Below are 23,498 nucleotides of genomic sequence, written 5' to 3'. Positions count from 1 at the left end.
AGAAGAGAAGGCTACTTTGTAGCTGACTCCACTGGTATCACTTAAGAATGGACAACCTGATATTGGAAATTTGCTCCTTAACTGTGACCCCGTATGCCAAGTTTCAGCAATGAACAAATGTTTACAGCTTGTTATAAACCCTGAAAATAGGGGTTCATAATAGAAATGCTGACAGACTCTTAACTAAGTTGGTGTGAGCGGGCGCCAGTATAATTAAATAAATCACCAAGGTCTGTTGACAATTACAAAACTCATTTTGGTTTGCCACAGAGACAAACAAAATTTCTGTTCATTATAATTTTACTGGAATATGATGTCATAACATATAAGCATACTGAAACAATCTGGTGCTCTTCTGGCCAAAATATTAATTGCATACTAAAGAGCCCTTGGGGCCTCTTCCTTTTTGGCCATCAAATCCACATACACAAAAACAAATAAAGTATTAGTATATGTTGATATTACAGCATAATACATTTTGCATTTCCTGTATTTTTGTGGATTTCCAATGGCATAGATGTTTCAGAAATGGCAAATTTCTTCACATTATCATTGTAAAAAATAAGTGCAATCTGAAGCTCAATGAGATTGGGAAGTCTGCTTAGATTTATTCCCCATTTGACTAAGCAGTGATCCCTGCAATATTTCTTCCAGACACTTTTCCAACTCCTTTTAAAAACTACTTATGCTATGTCTTCTTCTTGCTTCCCTTAATCATTCATCCTATTGTAATTCTGTGTAAACAACTTCTGCCAACACTGTCCAACTCTTCCTTAGGTTCCTTGTTCTTGTATTTCACATCCTTATTCTAGCATCTGTCCTCTCTATACCTATCAAAAATATATATGGCTCAATTATGTTCTCTTCCTCCTATGTAAAGAGAAAGAAATAAGCCCTATTACCACTCAGCTCCAGAAGAGCAGGGGTAAGTGGCATACTCTTCCACACTCCATATGTCTAGATATAGAAACAAAGGATAGTGGCCAGCAGGTAGGGCCACTTAAACATGTGGAAATCCAGAAACTTATAGGAAATCAATTCAGCAGATCGGAGCTGTCCATCGCCAGGGCCTTTCCCTCCAGGCTTCTCTCTAGCCTCTCCTTCCCTGTGTCCACATAGCCAAGCTGGTAGCCATTCTCACATTTGCTGCCCAGCCTACGGTTACATTCTGTAACCCTTACAAATGCGAGAATAGAGTGTCACAGAGCATTCAGGGGAGTTAGAGCCACATTAACTGAACAGAATTTTTTCTCCATAACATTTGAAGTTCCTCTGGGGAGCAAGCTGCTTAGTGCAGCTGTTCTGTGGCCATGCCCCATTTTTCTAAGCAACCCGTTAGCCACATGGATCTCTTGCAGATGTGAGCGAAGAAGGATAGCATCCAGTGTAACCACATTCCTCTCTTCACAGCCCTCCTTATGGTTATTTCCACAGGTTTACTCCCACACATGGGAGCAAAGGGGCCCTCTTTTCCAAATACAGACCTATTCTGTTTAACTTCATTAGAGAATTAAAATCTACTAACTCTGGCATCAATCTGGTTGTCCTCTTCTGGATGATCTATTTCTACAATATCATTTTTACAGTAAAGCGAGGAAGACACTGCACTATATTTCACATATAGCCTTGCTCATCCATTACTGAGTAGAAAGGTAATTCCCTGAAATTCACATTCAATAGTTTTATTTATATGGCACAGAACTGTTTTCTCTTTTCCTAATGTTGATTTCCCCTACACCACATACACAGAATTACAAAACTATACGAATCATCTCTACTCATCCCAGATTACGCTCCCCTTTCAAGCACATTCAACTTTCAAGGCCAGACTGAAAATTAAAACTTTAAGAATTTATAATCACCAGTATATTATCAATTCTGGTTTTTTTTCCTAGTTCTTCTACCATAACCAGCCTGTGAAATCTGTATTTTGATCTGCTCCTGGGAAATCCACAAGTAACGGAATACCTATGCCAAAAATTAAAAACCATAATTGTGATGCTAAAGTATGTGAACATATAGAGATTTAAAGTTACCTTAATTGAGCTTTCAAAATAGGCAGAAAAAACAACACAAGACCCTTCAAATTTTCAGAAGCTTGGAAAAAATCTCATCACCTGAGTATGCAGAAATTATTAAGGAAACACTAAGTATTTTTTTAATCAAAGTCTGCACAGAATATGCATTTCAAAAACTGCCCTCAAATATTTGTTACCCACAGTTTAAGTACCCACTTGACCTGACTCTGTGTCTCAGGTTTTCAAAAACTGGCTTCTGGTTTTCCAGTCACAAATCTGAACCTTCAAAACTGTGCACCCATATTCCTATGTTTGCAGTGAACTGGAGGTCAAATATTAGCTTTTAGGCATCTAACTAATTCCATCATTTGCACTCACAAATCTGGGAGACAATTAATAAGGGCAAATCAGGTAATTTGACATCTAACTACCAATAGTTGGTGTCTGCTGTTAACTGTGTGCACAAAACTGTTGGCACAGGCCAGAACCTCAGCTGGTGTATCCAGGTATAATTCCACTTACTGCAGTAGAGCTAAACTGATTTACAGCAGCTGAGGATCTGGCTGATATTTTTGACGGGCACAATCTGCACTTGCTAAAAGGAAAAAAGCTGAAAGTCTATGTCCTTTAACTATGAATTGTGTTAAAAGCAAACCAAACAATTTTCTGAAAATTAGATAACTATTTAATTGCTATACCAGAATAAAATGAATATATAAAAACTAGAGAATTATTATTTAATTTATATCACACTTTTCCAATGAGGAAAAGCTAGGGAATAAACAAATGAGGCATTATTTAGAGTAGAATCTTTCAAGTGATGTTGGGTAACAAGTAGACAACAATATTATCATGCACATATAACAAATTGTGTGATACGCATACAGGACTGAAATGGAATTTTAATACCGCATAATGCCATTCACCATTTCTCTGATAGCAAAGATAAAATATTTACATAGTCAATGAGCAAAGGCCAACTGGCTCATCAGAGCTGTCACCAGGACCAACAGAAAATCATGGACAGTAAGAGTTGAATACTTTAAAAACTACAGATTATGTTAACGGGTAATACAACGTTCATGTTGTGCCAATTTCCTTGCACTGGCTATTCACTGTTCATTTTTCATTTCATTCAGCTCCAGAGGCTGATTCAGCACATTCAGAAACTGAATGCATTCCTAACTCAGAAATGCACTTTTCAAAGTGGCAGTAATGGCTCCATGCCAGCCTGGATACTATTTAAAAAACACAGAAAAATAGAGCAAGCAGGAGGGGATGGAGGAGATGAAAAAGGAACGAGATGAAGTAAAAAGGAAGGGAACAAGGGAAAACGAATTATGAAAGAGAGCTTCTGATGCACTGATGAAAGAGTGGCATATAAGCTGAATACTTAAAACAAAATATAGGCATTCCCTATTTAAAAGTTACCAATACTCCCACCCCACCCCACATTCTTCTCATCTAACCTTGGTTTTATTCTAATAGTTGATTGGTAATCTTCCTGTTTCATGTCCCAATACTTACCTGTCACTTCTGAGTTTCCTTCAAACTTGTTACATATTTTTCTCCTTACTTTCTCTTTTATGCTTGTCTCACTGCAAGCTTCAGTTGCTTTTTCTGAAAAGGCCCCACCTGCACTAAAATTATAACCGAGGCAGGGGAACACAGACAATAGAATTGTCCCTTCGCTCAGTTACAAACAGTTAAAAGTTGTAAGTGTGTCCCCATAAGAAGGCTAATACCTTGGACACTCCCAGGCAGGAATCCCCACTACGCACATCACAGATACTAAGGATAGCTGCTCAGTCTCTCCTGCCATACAGAGAAAACACCCAATAGCTAGGGCAGGAGGCAACACATCTTTACAGTCCCAACACCCAAAACTATTTAGGAACTGCTACTCCCCATAGGGAAGGATACTTGTGCTGAGAGAAGTGGTATGTGTCCAGATGTGTTGAGAGGAAGCTAGAAGAGTTGCTGAGGTCATTTTGTGAAGTACGAAGGAGAGGAGGATGCACTGTATGATGGAGAGTTGTGAGCAGGAAGCAGTTTGACTAGGAAGGGGAATTTAGCAGATTAAGGGTCAAATTCTCAACTGCATGCAGCTCACTTAACACAGCTGAGGTGGGAGGCAAAAGTGGTTCTAAACTACCTTTCCATCACCCCGAGTCCTGGGGGCAGTCAGGGACTAAATTAGCCCCTGTCTCAAATGTGAGCAGCCACAGACCTGGTCTAATTTACACCATCTGGAACAGTCCCTTAGGGACCATTCTGCAGATTCACTCTTTGCATGCCTCCTCCTGCTCCTGACATGGCTTCTCCCTGTCCCTTATGCCAGATGGAATAATCTTTAGCTACCTGTCTAATGCAGAGAGAAGGGGACCTGGCTTTAACTGTGCTATCTTACCACCCACAGTGGGTTACAATCAATGAGTGTGGGAGTGCTGGAAGAAACTGGTAAGCAGTTATGTTGAAGTGTGAGAACTGAAGTGGGAGGAGGAGGCTAGAGAGGACAAAGTTGAGTAGTAAAGGCAGGAGATGATCAGAGCATAGACTAAGGTTTTAGGGAAAAGAACCAACAGAAATTAGCAATGGCAATATGAGGGAAAGAATTGAGATAGAGAGAGAGAGAGAGAGAGAGAGAAGAACAAGGTTGCCTGTCTGGTTCCTGCTCTGGTGTTTATCTGAGCGTATTGCCTTAGTTTACTTTTGTTAAGATGCTTATAAACCAGAGGCACCTAGAAATTAAAAATTATTTTTAAATAATCTTTGCATGAGATTTCAAAATGCAGGACTCCTCTTCCATTGAAAGAAATGCATTAATGTGAACAGGCACTGACGTTACAAAATTCTGCCTCTAAAACCATTTTTACTAACAATAAATGTTTATTTCTATGGATCTGAAAGGGAAGAATGAGAGCGAACGAGAGAGAACCTGAAGAATAAGTATTTCTGCAAGGGCACAGAATTCTTATATCCCTTTAAAAAAAATGGAAAAATCTGAAAAGAGAATCCTTTGTCTCATCAAGGCATCCCACTGATTCAGTGGAAGTGACATAGATTCCGGTGTACTGAGATATCGAATGTGGATGCAACCAAAAAAGCAATCTTTTAAATGTGTATTTCACACAGCCATTCTCATTTCTTTCATGTCTCCAAACAAGGCATAAAAAACCCCTATAGCTGCCAATAAGTCAAATTCTTTAAAAACAATAAAACTACAAAGCACTATGCCACAAAAAGCAAATAATGCAGCTCATCATCATGCAAAACAGACAGAATTCCACAGTTCTTATTAAATAATAATAAGCTACACATTTATATTTTATCATAATGTGTCTGAAGTGGCCAGTAGATGGAAGATTGTGTTCCATTTTCACATCTCCTACACAAGCCAGAATGTTTTTTTAAAAGCATACGTTGAAGACTAATTTGCAAACTGTCAAATCTAATCATAGGTCAAAGTCAATTAACTGCCTGAAATCTTTATTAATAAACAGCAAATGATTATTTTCTAAATGGATGCCAACATCCTTGAGAAATTCTCCTAGAATTCCACAGGTACAAAATTGGCAAACTTCACGCATTAAGCTGTAGGAAGGTAAATAGAAAGAGAGTGATCGCTAACATAGCGATTATGACAAAAAGCAAGAAAAGACAGGAAATCAGATACCCTTCATGGAAATAAAACAAAAAAGAAGCAGAAAAGGGAGTTTTGCCATTTACTTCAATGTGACCAGAAACAGGTGCCAAAATTAAACGAACATTCAGTTTTTTGTCTTTTTTTTTTTTTAATTTGTATTTATGTCTTGTCACTGGATCTGATCATCAATAACTTTCTCAGACAAATCTCCTATTGGCTTCAGTGGGAGCCTTTCCAGTGCAAGGACTTCGGAAATGGTACCATTCTGTATTAAAAGTGTTCAGAAACAACCCAAGTAGAGCACTGTAAAGTTCATCTCCACCTACAGTCCTTACTTAAGTATGGAAAAAAGTTTCCTTCACTTATAAACTGATGTTCTGCAAAAGATTCCCACTATCTGGAATAATGGGCTACTCCTCCATGGCTGCTGATTCAGGTAGCTCATCCAATCAGGACCCAGCCTTGGTGCTGCTGCAGCACCTGCCTTCCTCCACCAATTATTGTATTTCCATTATATTACAATTTCTGAACTATAATCTGATGTATCAAAACTGTATTACAGAGGGGATATCTCTAGTTAGGGTAAGCCCTTTGCAAAACATCTTTCTGCCAAGGCTTGCCACACCCACCTGTGGAAGTAGCAGACTCCTGTTTTCATCAATAACTAAAGAAGTCACAGAGCCCAAGGGTGCGAGTGAATTAATAAACCCACACCTCATGGTTAAAGATCATAGAACCACAGAGTTAGAAGGGACCACAAGGGTCCTCTAGTCTAACCCCCTGCCAAGATACAGGATTTGTTGGGTCTAAACTGTCCGAGACAGATGGCGATCCAGCCTCCTTTTGAAAACCTCCAGTGAAGGAGCTTTCACGACCTCCCTAGGCAGTCTGTTCCATTGTCTTGTTGTTCTTACAGTTAGGAAGTTTTTCCTGAGATTTAAAGATGACTAAATTCACATTACACCATCCAAATGAAGCACATATATCCACCTGGAGAGGCCTGGTGAATATGAGGCTAGTCTGCCACATATCAACCTGCCAAAACTTTCTACATTGACACACTCCCTCTCAGCCCAAGAAGTTGCCATACCTTCAAGAGAACAAGCCTTAATTCCCAACAGAACAAGGAAGGCCCTTTGTTTTGTAGGCTTCTCCAGTACAAGAGCAGATAGTGTGACCAGAACAGGATACAGTATCTCAAAAAAGATATCACAGAAATAGAAAAGTAATGAAAATCATCAGTGCATGGGAAGTCTTCCATATGAAGAGAGGATATTGGACCAGGTTAACTTCTGGTCTGATCCAGTATGGCAGTTCCTAACTCAGCATTGCACATAAAATCAAAGTATCCAGCCAAGCATCCAGTTTCTGTTTATACCTAGCTGAAAATTGAAATTCAGGAACAATGCTGAATCTTGGTCTATGGGTAGGTCACAGTTACGAGGAAGTGGATCAATGATAATTCATTTCCTCCAAAATCAAACAACAAAACCAATTATTCAGCATTTAAACACAGAAGAGAAGGAGTTGCTTCCTTCTGGGTTTCTTCTCTAGTGATTTGCCATATTCTCAAAAGCAAGATCCCACCCAAGATGAATAAAATCCATTGTGCTCCGTTTTATAATCCAGTATGAAACTGTTTGGCAGAGTCGTCCTCACATGATTTTCTATTATTTTTATTAAGTTGTGAATCAACTGAGATATTATTTTATTTAAGTCATAGATGCAGAATTAAAATTTTACGAGGCTACGAGATACAATTTGTTTTCCTTTATTTAGAATGAAGGTAAGTGCATTAAAAAGAAAATCCATCATAGAGTCTTAAACTTCTGCCAAAGAACTTAACGCTTAAAAAGAAACTGCATGTCCATTTCTTACATAGTCAGTTTAACAATGATGGAGGTGAATGCAATTTTGTGAAGTCCAGTACACCAGTAATAAATTAGCATTTATCAGCTTGACTTGAGCATTACATTTACTACTGAAAAGTGTTCAGTTAGAGTGATGGCTTGCACAGCGTTAATTCTGCAAATCTCGCTGATTCCAGCTGTTAGGTACAATTTAGGTACTGCATCTGCAGCCCTATTTGCTTATAGCCAGCTTTTATTTCTGAATTCATTATTTAATTTGTTTTTAGGGACTGGCTGAATTTTGAAAACTGCATGCAGGTATGAAGTAAAAGTACAAAATCGCTCAGCAATCTGCAAGAGGCAAAAATAGGGCAATAAAAAGATATGAAGTGTTATGTTTATCAAAATGCTTCTACGTCTGAATGAGTGAGGTCTGCCATTCCTGGCACATTATTTAGGTACTTTTGGAAGAAAGAAATCTGTTCAGTATGGCTTGCGATAGAAAAAGAGAAGTGAAAAACAACAGTCAAAGTCAAGAAGAGAGTAGGCCACAGAGCAAAATGTTATTAGCCTTTGGAGAAGCATTTTTATCCATCAACCAAATAACAATGAAAACAGCCCCCAATTGCAACTCATTCTTGAGTACAAAATAGCACAAGCAACGTCAAAAACATAACAAAAATATTCTCTATAGAAGATGAGGGCATTAGAAAAAGTCAAGTCTACAGTGCTGAAGGGGAAGGTAAATATAATTAAAAGAAAATGCTCCCCTCTATGACACAAAAGTGGAATAAAAGGAAAAATGATAATGAAATTGTGATGTACTCTGTATATTTAAAAGCTAAAGCAGACATTTAGAAGACAAACATCTCAAGCTCTTATCTACTTCAGCTCATACAATTTCCCATGAACTGTATTACTCACTAATCTTTACAAGCATGCAGACTGGGTTACTGAGAATGTCTTCCAAATACTCATTACAGTAAAAGAACATAAACAATGTTGCATATCTCACTGCAGTATCATTTTCTTCCTACATAAGAAATTCACATTGAAAAACCATGGTACTTGCCAACATGGTGACTAAGTAAATTAAAGGATGAAATGCCTCACTCATTTAATTCCATAATATGTTTACTCTGTTAATGTTACATGTAGAAATTAGCGCAATCGTACGACTTAACAGAAAATTATTTATATTATAACTGAAGTAGATAAAGTAAAAAGATGAAAGTTTAAGACAAGTTTTTCCTGCTCATCAGCCCAATGTAAGTTTACATAACTAAAGTACATTGGGGTAAATTCTGTTCCCACTTACAGGAATGGAAGCCTACTGATTTCAAGTTGCATTAATGTGAATGAGAGAAGAGTTTGGCACATCATCTTCTACATGGCAGCTTAAGGACTGTAACTTCCACTGCATTGTACCTCCACAACCAATACAACCCAACAGCAGTTCTTGCCCTGAATCTCTTACTGATTATACCATGAAGAGAGATTCATAACCCTGAGATACAGCAGTCCTGTCCATGGGAAGTAGAGAACATCTCATGCTGCCCAGCACTGATTCCACCAACATGTTAAAAAGTAGCACTGATGGGCTCCAAAGGAAGACTCCACTTCTACTTAAATACTTACAATTTTCTAATTCTAGTAGGCATAAGTATGGAAGAAAATACGAAATTGTGACTGATAACATTTGCAGATGACACACACATTACTAGAGTGGCAAATGATGACAAGAACAGGCCACTTATACAGAGCAAACTGGATCATTTGATAAATCGGGCACAATGCAACAATGTGATTTAGTACAGCCATATGCAAGGTCATACATCTGGGAACAAAGAATGCAGGGCATAATTCCAGGATAACTGGGGACTATATCCTGAAAAGCATGGTGGAGAACAACAACAAAGTTTAACAATAGCTCCCAGGGCTATACTGTGTCTAAAAGGGCTAATATAATCCTTAGTTGAAGAAACGGGACTATTTAGTAGGAGTAGAGAGGTATCTTTAATAACATTGCTAATCTTGAATTAATGCTCAACTACTGGAATCCACCCCATTCAGCAACTCTCTCTCTTCTGTTTCACCCAAGTTGTAGCTAGGCCAGATCCATACTCTCCTGTATTACTCTTTTAAAAAAAAAAAAACCATGGGATTTGTCACGGCAAAGAGACTCAACCAAGATTGAGAAAGGTCACTGTCCAGAGCTTAACCTACTCTTTGGCCACAAAGGCCTGGAAGTCCACAAGATGAAGGGTTGCAACTGCAGTTTGGTAAGCTCTTTGATCCAAATGAATCTCAATGCCACGGCTCAGAACCATGTGCGTTCAGCCAGTCTTTGCTCTAGCAACAGCTACCTCAAACTATCATTTTGGGGTTGGAAGTGTAGCTGGGAGCATCCTTGGGGAGGAAATACTTTTTCTCAACTGCCTTCAAGATGGGAGCAGAGGTCTGACGTATCTTCCCTACCACCTTGAGCAAATGGTCCAAAATAAAGCAGAAGGACACCACAGTCTACTAAATGGGCACGAATTCAAAGTCAGCCACCTTAGCCTGATTCTTCAGAAACGGAGGGAAAATCAAACCCTGCATGCACAGTTGCTCTCCTCTTCAGTACAGATATATTTGACATGATCGGAAGAGTCCTATCGTTCATCTGAATCCAAGCAGCGGCTTTTTCCTCCCTGATCATGACCCTGGTCCTACATAGGTAACTGATCCTGATGAGTCTACACAGAAGCCTGGAGTATTGACAGTGCTTTGAAAGGTGCCGATACTGGCTGCACAGACACTTTTCGTGCAGATGGGGTGGGGGCTACCTGAGGCTGTAAATATCTTTCCCTGGGAAACTCTGAAGGGTATTGTGGGGGAAGATGTTCAACCCTGGCCCCCTCCTAATGTGGGCCTAACCTACATCCCACCCACTCCCCTGCCCTGGAACCTGACTCCACAGAGAGCTCTGTGCAGGATTCTGGGAAGGGGAAGGGACTATGCTGACGAGGCAGTTAACCATACCCCTTCTTCCACACACATTGTTCAACCCCAAGTAACTGGACTTTTTAAAAGTGGCTTATGTGTACAAGCAGTAACTGCCATATAGTTGGAGCCGGTAGTGATCTCTATATTTAGGCTGCGTAACACTTTCCATTAAAGATCCTTATGACCTTTCTGTTAGAAGCTCTAACACTTCCACTCTTTGCAGCAGACCTTTGAAATGGAGCAGAGGCAAAGCCCTGGAGTTAGAGACATGCCTTTTGCTTTTCCCATGAAATGCCGTTCAGGTTTTGCTGAGTTACAAACTATTAAATAATGCCTCTCTCTTGCTTACATCCCTCTGGAAAATGTTGGCAGCCTGCTGACATGAGAACTCAACTTTAACTGTCTAAAGCTGGGCCCATGCAACTACCAGAGCAGCAGCAGCTCTAGTACCAACAGCACTGCACTGGGAATGCCTGGATGCCACCAGAGCAGCTACAGCAACAAGGGAGACAGTCGGACAAGATTTCCCCCATAACACCCAACTGGCACAAGGATTCAGTGTCCCATTCCCCCCAACCTGTTTTGGGGACACCACATGGCACCGGAACCTCCCACTTCCCCCTGTGTGTAGTGGGGGAGAGAGATTGACTACCTTCCAGATATAGTACATGGCACCAGCAGTCCATCCCAATCCCAGGATAGCAGCCTTCTCATGCTGTCAGCTAACATAGAGAGTCCTGCAGTAGAAGTCTGTGCTACAGTGCCGAAGGTTCAGGGTTCAAACCCTGGTGATGATGCCTGCTGGAGGGGTTGTACATAACATAATTTGTTTTTATCCTTTTCCTTAAAAAAAAAAAAACTAGGAAATACATACATTAAAAGAACATTATTTAGGTTGCAAATTCAAACACTGGAAAGTCCATGGAATCTTAATTTGCCACCCTTAGCACATGCATTATAAAACAGGTACTTTAGAAATTTTTACTCTAAGTGAATTGAGAGCCTAAATCCCATCGAAGTCACTGAGGGTATGTCTACACAGAATTTAAAAAATAACCAGGGCAACGAGTGATAGAGCCCAGGTCAACTAAATCAGACTTGTGGGTCTTGCGCTGAGCTAAAAATAGTAGCGCAGACGTTTCCAAATCAGGTTGGGACCCAAACTCTGAGCCCTTCCCCCTCACTGAGTTTCAGAAGTCGGGCTCCAGCCCAAGCGGGAAAGTCTATACTGATGTTTTTAGCCCCGCACTGGAAGACTGAGTCAGTTGGCCCAGGCTCAAAGACTCACTGCAGTGGATTTTATTTTTTTTTTCTGTGTAGATGTACCCTTAGGCACCCAGGTTGCTAAGTACCTATGTCATTTTTCAAAATAGGACCTACACACTTTTGAAAATTTTATCCACAGTCATTAATTACATCACCATATACTACTTTTCCATACAACCACTGCCTCATTCAGCAAACACGGAGGATACACAAGGGGACGGAATCATGGCTGTACAGGCAATCATAAATCTGTCATTTCTTAACTTTCAGGTATTGGACTTTTCAACTTCAATAACTTTCTTTGATCTTTTTAAAATGTAATAATACAAATAAATACTGCATATATTCTTGATGCTTAACATATTAAATGCATAGCATAGATACTACAGAAAATCCCACTGAAAGATAGCAACAGCATTGATTAATCATAATTATTCCATTCATACTGTATCAGGTCAAGGAATACACATCAATGCAGCACAGCCTAATACTGTTTTCTGAGCACTGTGATACTTTGTTTTCATGGGGTGAGTGTAGAAAGACGGCTTTCACAATGAATTTTGTGGCTTTTGTTGGTTTAAGTCCTTCCACAGTGGGAGCTGGGTTTTCAGACCCTAAATACTTTTCACAGTACTTTTTTTAGGATTTAATAAACTACAGAAATTAACTGTTGTCTGTCAAAAATTTTATTACAGAAGTACATAAAGTACTGCCTTTTTCTGACAGACTTAGGCAAACGTTTTCTACAGCTGCCTGTCCTAATCACCATTATCTAAAGTAATAGCTACTGGCAATAGCAAAACTCATCACCTGCAGTCTCCCTTGCCACTGTACTCTACAGACAACAATCTTAAGGCAAACAGATGTTTCTGCCATTTTAAACCACAGGAAATGGACTGACTTTCTCCTTTTTCCCTTTCCTAGAAACAAATACTAGCAAAGAAAAACACTGGCACAGCTGTACTCAACACTTTCCTTATAACAATGTATCTGTGTGGGAGGCATGTGATGACTGCAAATATGGAGACAAACAGGCCAGGGGAATAAAATGTAGTATGCAGAAGAACAACAAAAAATCATTCACTAAAAATCAGAATGTTAATGGATTGTATATTAAATTGTTGCATTAGAGGTAGACTAGATTACTCAGGGGAATAGCAATGGAATATACAAAAGCCTTCACTACTAGATCACTGGTAAGAATCCTGTCTTGTTTGGTAATGTCCAAATGCCTACGTGAAATGAGTTGAGGATCGCAATCCAGTTTCAAGTGAACAAATGTCCACATCACCAAAAATCTCCACCACAGTGGTATCAATGTCAGATGTCAGGGATTTGAATGGAGCATAATGACTAGATTGGCATGGGCATGGTGACTAAATTACAGTCTTTTTTTTTTTTTTAAGGAGGTCTCTCCAGGTCAGGATTGAGGCACATAAGTGAAAACTCATAGTACTGCTGCCTGTGCTGTACTTTTTCTGTGAATAAACAAAAGACTTCAGTTTCCATTGCTGTCAAGCTGGCACCTTCCACAACATCAGATTCACATTAAAGGGGAAAAATATTATTGAAGTTACTGCATTGCAGTCTCACCTCATTAATAGGGGAAAAAAAACTTTGAAGAAACTATTACAAGAAAAAACATTGTAGCAAACCCAACTGCTGTATGGGATGATTATGAAATTATACTGTAAGTAATAAAAGCTTATACTGTAGCAAAAAAAGATTTTTTGGATAGTGCTTCTGTGGTGAAATCCATATACTAACAGATACATTCATATTGCCCTCTGGTGGTCTAAAAGTAATATTTCTAGCTGCATTACTTGAATTGTTAATCTGAACCATCTATCTCCTAACTCTCCATGGTTAAGGTCACTATGCCCTCCCTTAACCTTTAGCCCTCTCAAATCCACTTCTCTTCTTGTATAGGATGCAGCCAATACCACTTTGTTTGTTCACAAAAAAATTGCATTTGCTTATACATGTGTACTGTGTGTGAGACTCATCCTTCTGTGCATATAGCCTAAATAACTGGAATTTAGTAGCGGAACTAAGCTAGGGTTAATTAACGGGATGCCCATCCCATGCACTGGCTGTGTAGGAGACTTTTCATGACAGCTATTCCTGGTGTAGGTTTGAATAGTTACCACTTTCCTCTTGCACTCACACAGGACTGGACTATTTGTAGATCCAGTGACCCTCACTTCTGTTTCATTCTGCAGGGAATGGTCATGGTTGCAGGGCTAGCTGTACCTCCATCCCCTCTATGGCCTCTCTCCGTGCATCTCCTAGGTCTTAGGCCTCATGCCTTTATTTCTCCTGCAGCAGTCTCCCCCACTCTTAGACTTGGTGCTGGCTTCAGCACCCATCCATTTTTAATCTACAGGTCTGACTGTGTTCAAGCACCTGCAGTTCTTCCATTCAGGATTTTGTGACTGGTGTACATCATGATCATGCAGCCTTCTTAAAACAAAAGTATTTGTTCATTTAGCAGTAGAAACAAAGCATTAAAGAAAAAGAAAGAAACATATCCATCTTACCTAAAGCCCTACCATACTAGGATGTGACTTAAGCATGCCTAGCTTTGTCCAGACATCCCAGGAGAGTGCCCACATCTCAGTCTAATTCCCCAAAACAATTCCTCTCCCTGTCTTGAGAGAAAGTCCCTTATTAATTCTTCCAGAGTTCCTTTGTTTAGCGTTCATAGGCTTTTTCCTGTCCCTCTCCAAACCAGTTTTGTAGGTTGGCTGGAGAGAAGGCAAACTCATGCAAATAGTCCTGCCATTATTCCTTGACAGATGGCTTATCTTGTGTCATTCTTTTCCTTCTGTTTTTTCCAGATAGACTCCTGCGAGTTAAATCAGTATTGTCATGCACAAAACAATGATAGGAGCCGCTCTGTAACAATTCATGAATACTGTAAGTTTTCCTAATACATTACTCCTATTCACGGTTCAATTTGAGTCCCCTTCATGGCATGCAGAAGCCCTCCCCACAGCCACACCAATTCTCCTGAAGGGTTAAAGTGGTGCTCATGTAACATGGAAAGCCTGGTGAAGGCCCTCTTAAGTGAGTGGATTTAACCCTAAATGCACTAACTGGATAACTATGTGACACTACATACTCCTTTGTGGGCTTTTTGTGGATACAATGGGTCTGGGTAGATTTATATAGTTTCCTGAAATGCAACCACATTTGAAAACGTGGCTTGTAGCATTTCACTACTCTATTCTTCTGTCCTGATTTTCCTCTACTTACATTTATATAATTTCCACAGAATAAATTAAGCTGACTGAACGTTAAGGTTGCACTGCTAAGCATTCAAAAGTCTGGCGATGTCAAAATTAAGAAAGCACGCTCAGCCTTAGCTTTGTCCCCTTGGAAGTATACAGTAGGATACAGTCTTTAACTGCAGGATCATGTGAGATACACCATAAAGTTAGAATGTTCCAGCAGATTTAATTTATTTTACACAATACAATCTTTTCTCTCTAATTAAATCTACTAGCCAGTGCGGGAGGCAGGATTGTGCTTCCACCCTGCTGCTTTGGAGATGGCACTGCAAGTGGCATTATCCAGGAGCAGTCCATGAGTTCAGGGAAGCAGGAGAGTGTGGTGATGATGGAGAGAGAGAGATGGACAAGGAGAAAGGCTCCCAGCACCCTTTCCCATCTACTGTACCTATAGAGAGGCAGTACAATATGCCCCTTAGTCTGTAGTATGTGATGTAAATACAGGAGGAAGTAGTCCCAAGGGGAGTGGATGAAAATGAAAAGTGTCAGCAAAGCTGTCAAAGGTGCATATTAAATGAAATAAGAAAAGGAGGCACCTTAGAGACTAACAAATTTATTTGAGCATAAGCTTTCGTGAGCTACAGCTCACTTCATCGGATGTTAAATGAAATGTATCCCATGAATATTACCACCTCGTGTGACATACACTCATAAGGCAGTCCCATCACATGAAATTCTTCAAAACTGAACTAGTGCTGCTTTAATTATTTTCAGTTTTATCCTTGTATCCACTCATTGTCTTGCTTTTTCTTTGTTTCTATACTTCACAAGTGTTTTTAATTTCCAAAGGTTTCTTTTAAGGCTTTCAAGCTCCCTGTACTGTGGTGAGACAGTTTTAAGGAATTTTATGTTATAAGCAAATCATTTAAGGATTCTTCCAAAGGAAGGGGGGAGGGGGGGGTGTACTCTGTGATCCCTTTGACAAGAGCTTGCAGTATTACAACATCAAAAGCAGGTGTTCAGTTTCCAGTGGCTTTTATTTCTTGACTAAAAGCATGTGGTTTGGGTGCATTTGTAAGATATCACATCTCTTTTGCATTTTACAGACTCCCTGTCATTGAAAATACTGTCATTGAATTAAACTTCAAGGAGGATTATTTTCAACTCTAACTGAAGACAACACATTATGATATTAAAAGGTAATCAAATGGGGACATACACATGGAGGAAGCTGGACAGACTTATGTAGCTGGAACTCAGACAGAGCTTGTTTTATTTTTCACAGCTTTCATGTGATTGAACAATTATGTTTTTGATTCTTTTTAATTCTGTAAATGAACAGCATGCTCATGAAAGTGAGGGATTAATAGCACTGGCAGGAGAGAGATATAGCATGGCAAGGTGTATGTAAGTTTCATCATACAGCTCTGCCAATGTACCTCAGTCCTGACCTGCTATTCCAGTCCTTGGTCTTTTCTGAACAGTTTGCCAGTTCTACTGAATTGTAGCAAATAATATGGGGGGAGAAGTTTGAAATGTTGACAAATGGAACCTAGGATAAGACCTAAATCTCCTAATTCATTCGCACTTTTACCTCACACAGAGCGCTCACAAGCACATTGCACTGGGGTCATAAATAGCCACATTCTCTTTATACACATAACTAACATTTCTTGCCAGACATAACAAGAAGCATGCTAATTTTTTGGCCATGAGCAACCTTTGTCAAGGTAGCTCACAAAACAACAATTGGGCCTTCAACTATCTTTAATGTACAAAGGTGACAACAGTGTTTGAGCAGATTTCATGTCTGCTTACAATGTAAGTGAAACAGAGTAATCTTAATTCTGTTGCCCAAAGAACATTTTCTTAAATGTAAACTTCATGCTGCAAAATCCCCAAGAACTTTGTGAGAGTTAATTTGTTTGTGAGAAAGAAAATTAATTTGGGGAACAAGCAACTTATTCCCGAAATCATAAGAGCTTATTTTCCTTCAGTTAAAGTTTATAAAGCTCTCTGGGATCCATTCAGATAAAAGGAGATATATAAATGCAAGATCATCATCACTGTTTGTTTTGTATACAACATATATTGCTTCCCCCTTTCTTCTGGTGTGTGGGTGTTGGTATGTGTGTGTGTAGTAATTTGCAGCTGACCCACAGCAAATTATTAACCATCTCTTCCCTATGCTGGTGCAGCTACTCTGCCCAGTGAGCAGAGGGTGAGGTGGAGCAAAGGCTCCACCTAATTCCCATCTCTCCCTGCCCATCAGCTCTTGTGAAGACGCAAGCAACCAAGTAGCCCTAGTTATTCCTACACACCTGGAACATCCAAGGTCCAGGTAGCCCATGTACAGAGGGTTCTTACACCATGCAGGCACACAGTCTTAATCAATCTAGCCCAAAGAAAACTATGCTTAAACAGAGGTTTACCCCTTCACAGCCCATCTTTTCCTCTTATGTGTAACAGTCAAATTCTGTGGTCAAATTTTCACTGAAGTCACTCGGAGTTTTGCCTAAATAAGGACCGCAGGATTGTGAGAGGCTAAAGGTTTATTACTGATTTTCTCGTAACAGTCAATTTTACAGAAATAGCATGTCATCACAAATCCAGGGTTATGATTTCACAGCAGGTGCCAAAAGAAGGAACATGGGGCTCCAAGGGAAGAAGTCCTAAGACAAACACAAATATCTAAATGGCAAAGTCAAATGAAGTTTGTGCAAAGGTGTTTTTTTGAAAGCAAGAAAATCCCTCTTTGAAATATCAGAGGGTCAATCACGGATTTATTTCAAAAATTTGAATTAGAATAAATGCTACCTGAATGAAGTCTGAGACATTTCAGTGAGTCTCCTAAGTAGAGAAATAAAACGATTTTATGCAACACTTTTTATAAAGTAATAACAATAAAAATTGTTGTGGACAGTGCTTTCATGAGGGATCTTCAGTACACTACACCAGAAGAAAATACTTCACTATTCCACATTCTAGATTTTTTTTTCCTACGTTAAAAACTTTTTCCTAGTCTAGATAATTTTATTTTGTCAGCCAAGTAATTTCTATTGATATTTCTACTAATTATAGGAGTCCTAAAATACTGAGCAAAAGTATTAATAAAAAAGTTAATTTCAGCCAACAAAGCCATTTAGTAAAAGCAGGCCATGCTACAATACAGTCTATCCAAGCAGTGACAGAGAGTAACAGAGGCAACACACTCAACCAAACAAGTGCTTTGGATCACTGTAGAGAGAATTCCTTTGGACAGGTCGGGAATGTTAACCAAACCTTCAACCCTTTTTATTCACAACGAGAGTTGGTATGATTCAATTCCTTTGAGGTAAAGGAGATAAAAGAGGAACAGGGACTCTTTGCAACTGAGGTCCAGCCTACCCCCAGAAAAAAAAATCTTTAAGTTTAGCCCTAAGCACTAACTCTTTAAGTCTCTCAGGTGACCACATTATCTCCAAGCTACATTTAATTCAGGACGAATTAGTATAAATTGCCAACATGTTACATCTATTTTGCAGCAGATCAGAACAAGGACCAGTCATGAAACTACTATGAAAAGTTATAATACTTCCTAGTAAATGATAAGGCTTTGTCAGACACGGAACTATTAGGATGCTCACTTGACAAAGCTGTCACACATTTAACTTTTACTAGTCTCTTAAGAGTGGACAGAATAGCTCAAAAAGGAAAACTATTATTCTGAAATAATGGCTGCTTAGAGGTCCCTCTTATCATTAGCAACAATTACTCCATACAAGGAGGATTAGGTTGGAGGTTTTTAAAATGCGGAATAACATTTTTATTAATAAATCAAAAGTTATCACGTAGCAACATTTGTGAATTGAAGAACTGAGTTACTTGTGCCTGAAGAAAGCTGTAAACATCTACTGGAGATGGGAGGACAGCTCCACAGCATGTTAACTTTCCAGATGGAGCCCTCCCAATCTTACCCGCCGCCAAGAGAAAAGGGAGTTTGTAGCATTCAACGCAATCTTGCAATAGCTAAAAGATCAGCAATGAAAAGCAACACCTTTATGGAGAGTTAATCTGACTCATGTCCCTCCTGTACAGACTGAGTTCTAGTTCCAATCTACATTTAATAATAATCAAAACAAATTTTACACATGCCTTCATCCCTAGGCACTCTGATATCCTTAGGCACTTGTCATTTTAAACATTTATTGCTCACCAATTTATGAGTGTTTCTAAGCTGCACTGCACATCCACTCCTTGGTAAGAATTTTATTTTATTTTACATTGCAGTAGTCTATAAAGTTTAAAGAAACTTAGCATTTGTTTAAGCAGTGGAGAAGTAATAGCACACAACAGAAAACATACAAACCTCTGATTGTACATGCCCCGGAAGTTATAATTTGCTCTATAGTTTGGGATTGGCTTTGGATCTAGTGGCCTGTAGATGGCAGGCTCTCCCCTTTTCATAGCCAGACCATTCAGCTCCACTGTTGGAGTTATACTGCCTGTAATAAATAAGACCATATGTAAGACTCTTCAACAGTAAAGCATGTTAAAACCATACATACAGTGTTGGGGGTGGGTGGGAAGGCTGTAAAACAGATCTTGATTTTCCTACTAAACTAAAAAAGCAGTGACTAAGAAGTTGCATCAAATTCCAGTATAAAATGGGGGTACAGATCCAACCTTAATCAATAAATGTAAACAAGCACTTAAATTGACATCTTCATGTATTCTCTTGGAATCTGGGCAGACAACTCTGCCCATATGTGATTACTATTATCAGACTGGTTTATCAGCTTTGAACAATCTCAAGAACGCCTTTAAAATACTATGAAGCTTTTTGAAATTAGTACCAGTAAAAGAATCACGTTTCTTTCCACTGGATGCCACTAAATAAATGGATGAAAACCAAAAATCTCTTATACAAAAAGTTTACAGCTATTGAAACAAGATAGCAGTAGCATACATTACTGTAATAATTTAATAACAATTTGATAGAAGTCAGAACTAAATGATTTCGTTTCAAGAGATGAGAGGTAAAATCTATGACTAAATTAAAAACTTTAACTTTAGTAACTTATGAACTGGAGACTAAATTCATTAAAATTTAGTGCTACTACAGCCATCTCCTGGTCAAAGAGTGCAAAATAGTAAACAAACAACTACCATTGTGTGTGTAATTATTTATTCTCCATAATGTCAAATATGAGGCTGCAATAATCATAAAATGCCTTATTTAAAAAGCAAAACCATTAGAAGACTCAAATCATTTAATATAACTGTCTTGTTATTTATTTCAGGGGAAATCTCACTGGCAAATTATAAACCAAAATGTGTCCCACTTCTACAGCGAGAAGAAAAATCCAAACTGAGTTTAAATAGGTGTATTCCATTATCTAAAACTATAATCAGATGTGGGCATTAATCCAGCCCAGAAGAGCAATAATTATAATAATAATAAACCAGTTATTTGGGTTTTATGTGCCAATGTTGCAGGTTTTATGCGGTGCTAGGCTAAACTACCACTGAACACAATTTTGAGTTTTTCCTCAAAGGAAGGACCGCAAGGACTGCAGAATTGGACTTCAAGTGACTATGAATTCAGCTACACAATAAAAATACAGGTAGTTACTAGATCAAAAGATACCTGTGCTTTGAAAGAAAAGGTCTTAAACAAAGATGACAGCATCATATGAATGCCTGTATACGCAATAGATTTTTTAACTTTAAGGGAAATTCTTATTACAGGCAGTCCTCGGACTTACAACACAATTGGTTCCTGAAAATTGCGTCGTTAAGTCAAAACGTTGTAACTCGGAACTGCAATCCGCTCCACTGCAGGACCAAGTGTCATAAAGTTGAAACCAATTGTCATAAGTCGAATCGGGGTATCAATTCAGAAACGTTGTAAGTGCCGTTCGTCATAAGTCAAGGACTCCCTTTATTCTTTTTTCTATTCCATACTTTTCAATTAAAAATATTAGAAGAGGCTAGTCCAAAACTCCTATCACCTGTATAACATGCTGCCACAACAAGAGCCAAATCCAAGGCTCTTCTTCCTCAGGGTGCTGCACCTGCTTCCACTGAACTAAACAGCAGAAGTCCCACTGACTTCAGTGGAAACAGGATCAAGCCCTGAGCCAGAGGATCTGGAAGAGTTATAGGAGTAATATGCTCAGCCCTAAGGGAGTGGAAGATGGGAAAGAAAACCCTAGATTGTTCACAAACAATCCCTTCTAGACAAGGCTCAGGTCACTATTGATGGGATCTGGAGAAAGGTTTATCCAGCTCTCCTCAGTCAGACAGGCCCTTAGTGCAAAGTGAATCTTTTTGAAAGTGGTTGAGAGAAAGTAATGAGGAATAATCGTAAAACAAATAAAGGGATCTTTTTATATTTCATTAATTACTATTTTATCAGACAAGAATAAGTCACTGAGCATGTGACTGAGATTCATAAGCACCGAGGGATGCATTTCCTGTGTTTGTATTTTATTTTCTCATGTACACCAGGTTATGTTGCGTGCAGCGTGCAACATGCAAGTAACATCTCCAGATGAAGGGCACATGACTCCACAAACGTCCTTCTGATTAACTGAATAATAAAGTATGCAGAACTAGCTGGAAGAAATAATTTATGTTGCTACAAAGGAAAATCTATTAGGCAGGGAATTATGTACTGAAATTTTTGTGCCAAATTCTGCCCAATTTCTATATTCACCTTCAGCGGCATTGCACATGGAGTAAGTCAGGTAGAATTTGGCCTTTTCCCTGAAAAGCCAGTTTGCAAGCTTCAGTATTCTTACTAATGTAAAAATGGTCAGTTCAATCTTGTTACTTTTGCGCTTAGTTACTGTTGATCACATAAACTGGCTTGTACCTTTACCTTCAGAGGTGAGTCTTGCAGAAGTAAATGTATTCACGTGCAGTTCAGCAGCTTCTGCTACAGCAGATAAAAAGAATTACCATGCACACTCACTGTAAGGTTCTTAATTATATGTTACCTTATCTTCCAGCTCTACTTATGCCTACTATAAATACTGTATAACCTCTATAAAGCATCTAAACCTGCTGTTCCATGACAAACAAGAAGATTCATTATTTGGAGGGAAATGAATAGGCAACATACCTGGGTTATTATTAATGTTATTTTTGGGTGGTCTGGGAGTTGGTTTGGGAAGGTTCGTTTTGTTCAAAGCTTTGCTAGCAGCAGCATGTTGAGCCTTTTTAATACTGCTCCCTTCCGCTTCCCATGTCTGCTCACCAAGATTCAGCTGCACTGTGAACATCTTCAAAAATATAAAGAACAGGTAAATAATGGCAAGACTGTCACCAAGGTGACTTAGAGCAATACATGTGAAACACTACCCAGATGGAGAGGAACTGCATGCCTTTATTTGTTATGATACTTTGGGCCAAATTCTGCTCGCAGATGTATGTATAGGGTTCCCATTGAAGTCACTAGGCAACATTTGGCCTTTAAATATAAAAATAAATCACACAACATCACACCAGCAATCACAAAAAGTGTTATAAAAGTCAAATAGTAGAAACTAAAGTATCAACCTGATATTCTTGGAGGGATACAAAAATTAAATTTAAGAGCCTGATTCTTCAATCTTGTATCTGTGTGGTCACTTACACAAGTGAGAAGTGGGTATGAAAGGTTTTATTCCCATTTTGTATGGGTGTAAATGACTATAGAGCTTCAAGAAAGTAGAGAATTGGGCCTGAAGATTTTTACTCAATAAGAGCCATACAATATTTTTTCTAACTCAATTTTTCTTCAAAAAAATAAAGCACATACACTCAAAGCAAAAGCCCTGGCAACCAACGGTTTTGTTCAACAGTATAAAGTATACAAATATTGTGTTGTCTTAACTTAATTTTGTTTCTTTAACATGAGCTCTATAATGCAGATTATGAACTGAAATAACTCAGATTTAACAAAGTTGGCTATTGACTCAACTCTAAAAACTTAAAAATCAATAGTAAAGAACAATCTCAAGCAAACAATTCATCACAGAGTAACAACCAAGCATTATAAAGTGTGAAAAAGAAATCCTAAAGGATCTCTATCATAAGCATATAATAATTGTGCCATTTACATTTATGCAGTTTAAATTTAAAATGCAGCTCTCATAACACTCCACAACGGAGGGTAGAAAAAAAAAATGAATTAATTTTCTTTCAAATATCAAAGTATTTGACAAAAGTATTAATCCAGATTATAATCTCACATGCACATGATACATTGCAGCTTGCCTTGACAAACATACTACTATACGTTTTGGAGATCCACATAAATATGTACATGAGACTAAAAGGTGAAATTAAATCTTTTATTTAGTTGTTTGGTCTGTCTAGGTGGTTTTTTTTGTTTTTTAAAAGTGAGTTAAATGTGCTAGATCAGGAACCACAAATGTAGAGCTGGGTGCAACAAGGTGGGCTCAAAATGTGCATGCACATGCCACACCCACAAAACACTTGCATATGATCATGCAAACTGGGTAACTGC

General features: G+C 38.7%; 1 protein-coding gene and 1 long non-coding RNA gene across 29 annotated transcripts in view; one reads left to right on the top strand and one right to left on the bottom strand.

The window, feature by feature from the left end:
* LOC119565580 overlaps positions 1–22,243 on the top strand; it is a 28,437-nt gene extending 6,194 nt beyond the window's left edge. Inside the window, exons 2-3 of the long non-coding RNA XR_005224294.2 lie at positions 14,609–14,687; positions 16,108–22,243. This is a non-coding gene — a long non-coding RNA (uncharacterized LOC119565580). The remainder of the gene's footprint in view (positions 1–14,608; positions 14,688–16,107) is intronic.
* Positions 1–23,498, bottom strand: part of STAU2 (staufen double-stranded RNA binding protein 2) — a 231,633-nt gene that overhangs the window by 181,428 nt on the left and 26,707 nt on the right. For 16 of the 28 annotated variants that reach the window (XM_043539463.1, XM_037892434.2, XM_037892432.2 and 13 more), the window contains 3 exons: positions 22,110–22,269; positions 21,867–21,923; positions 19,350–19,485 (listed from right to left, as the gene is read on the bottom strand). In XM_043539463.1, the coding sequence (XP_043395398.1) occupies positions 19,350–19,485; positions 21,867–21,923; positions 22,110–22,269 (353 nt within the window). The remainder of the gene's footprint in view (positions 1–19,349; positions 19,486–21,866; positions 21,924–22,109; positions 22,270–23,498) is intronic. The other 12 variants (XM_043539469.1, XM_043539470.1, XM_043539471.1 and 9 more) reach the window with 2 other exon arrangements.

The sequence above is a fragment of the Chelonia mydas genome, chromosome 2, assembly GCF_015237465.2.
Source record: "Chelonia mydas isolate rCheMyd1 chromosome 2, rCheMyd1.pri.v2, whole genome shotgun sequence".
Classification (NCBI taxonomy): Eukaryota; Metazoa; Chordata; order Testudines; family Cheloniidae; genus Chelonia; species Chelonia mydas.
Note: the sequence above shows the minus strand (reverse complement) of the source record. Positions and strands in the feature narration are given on the sequence as shown.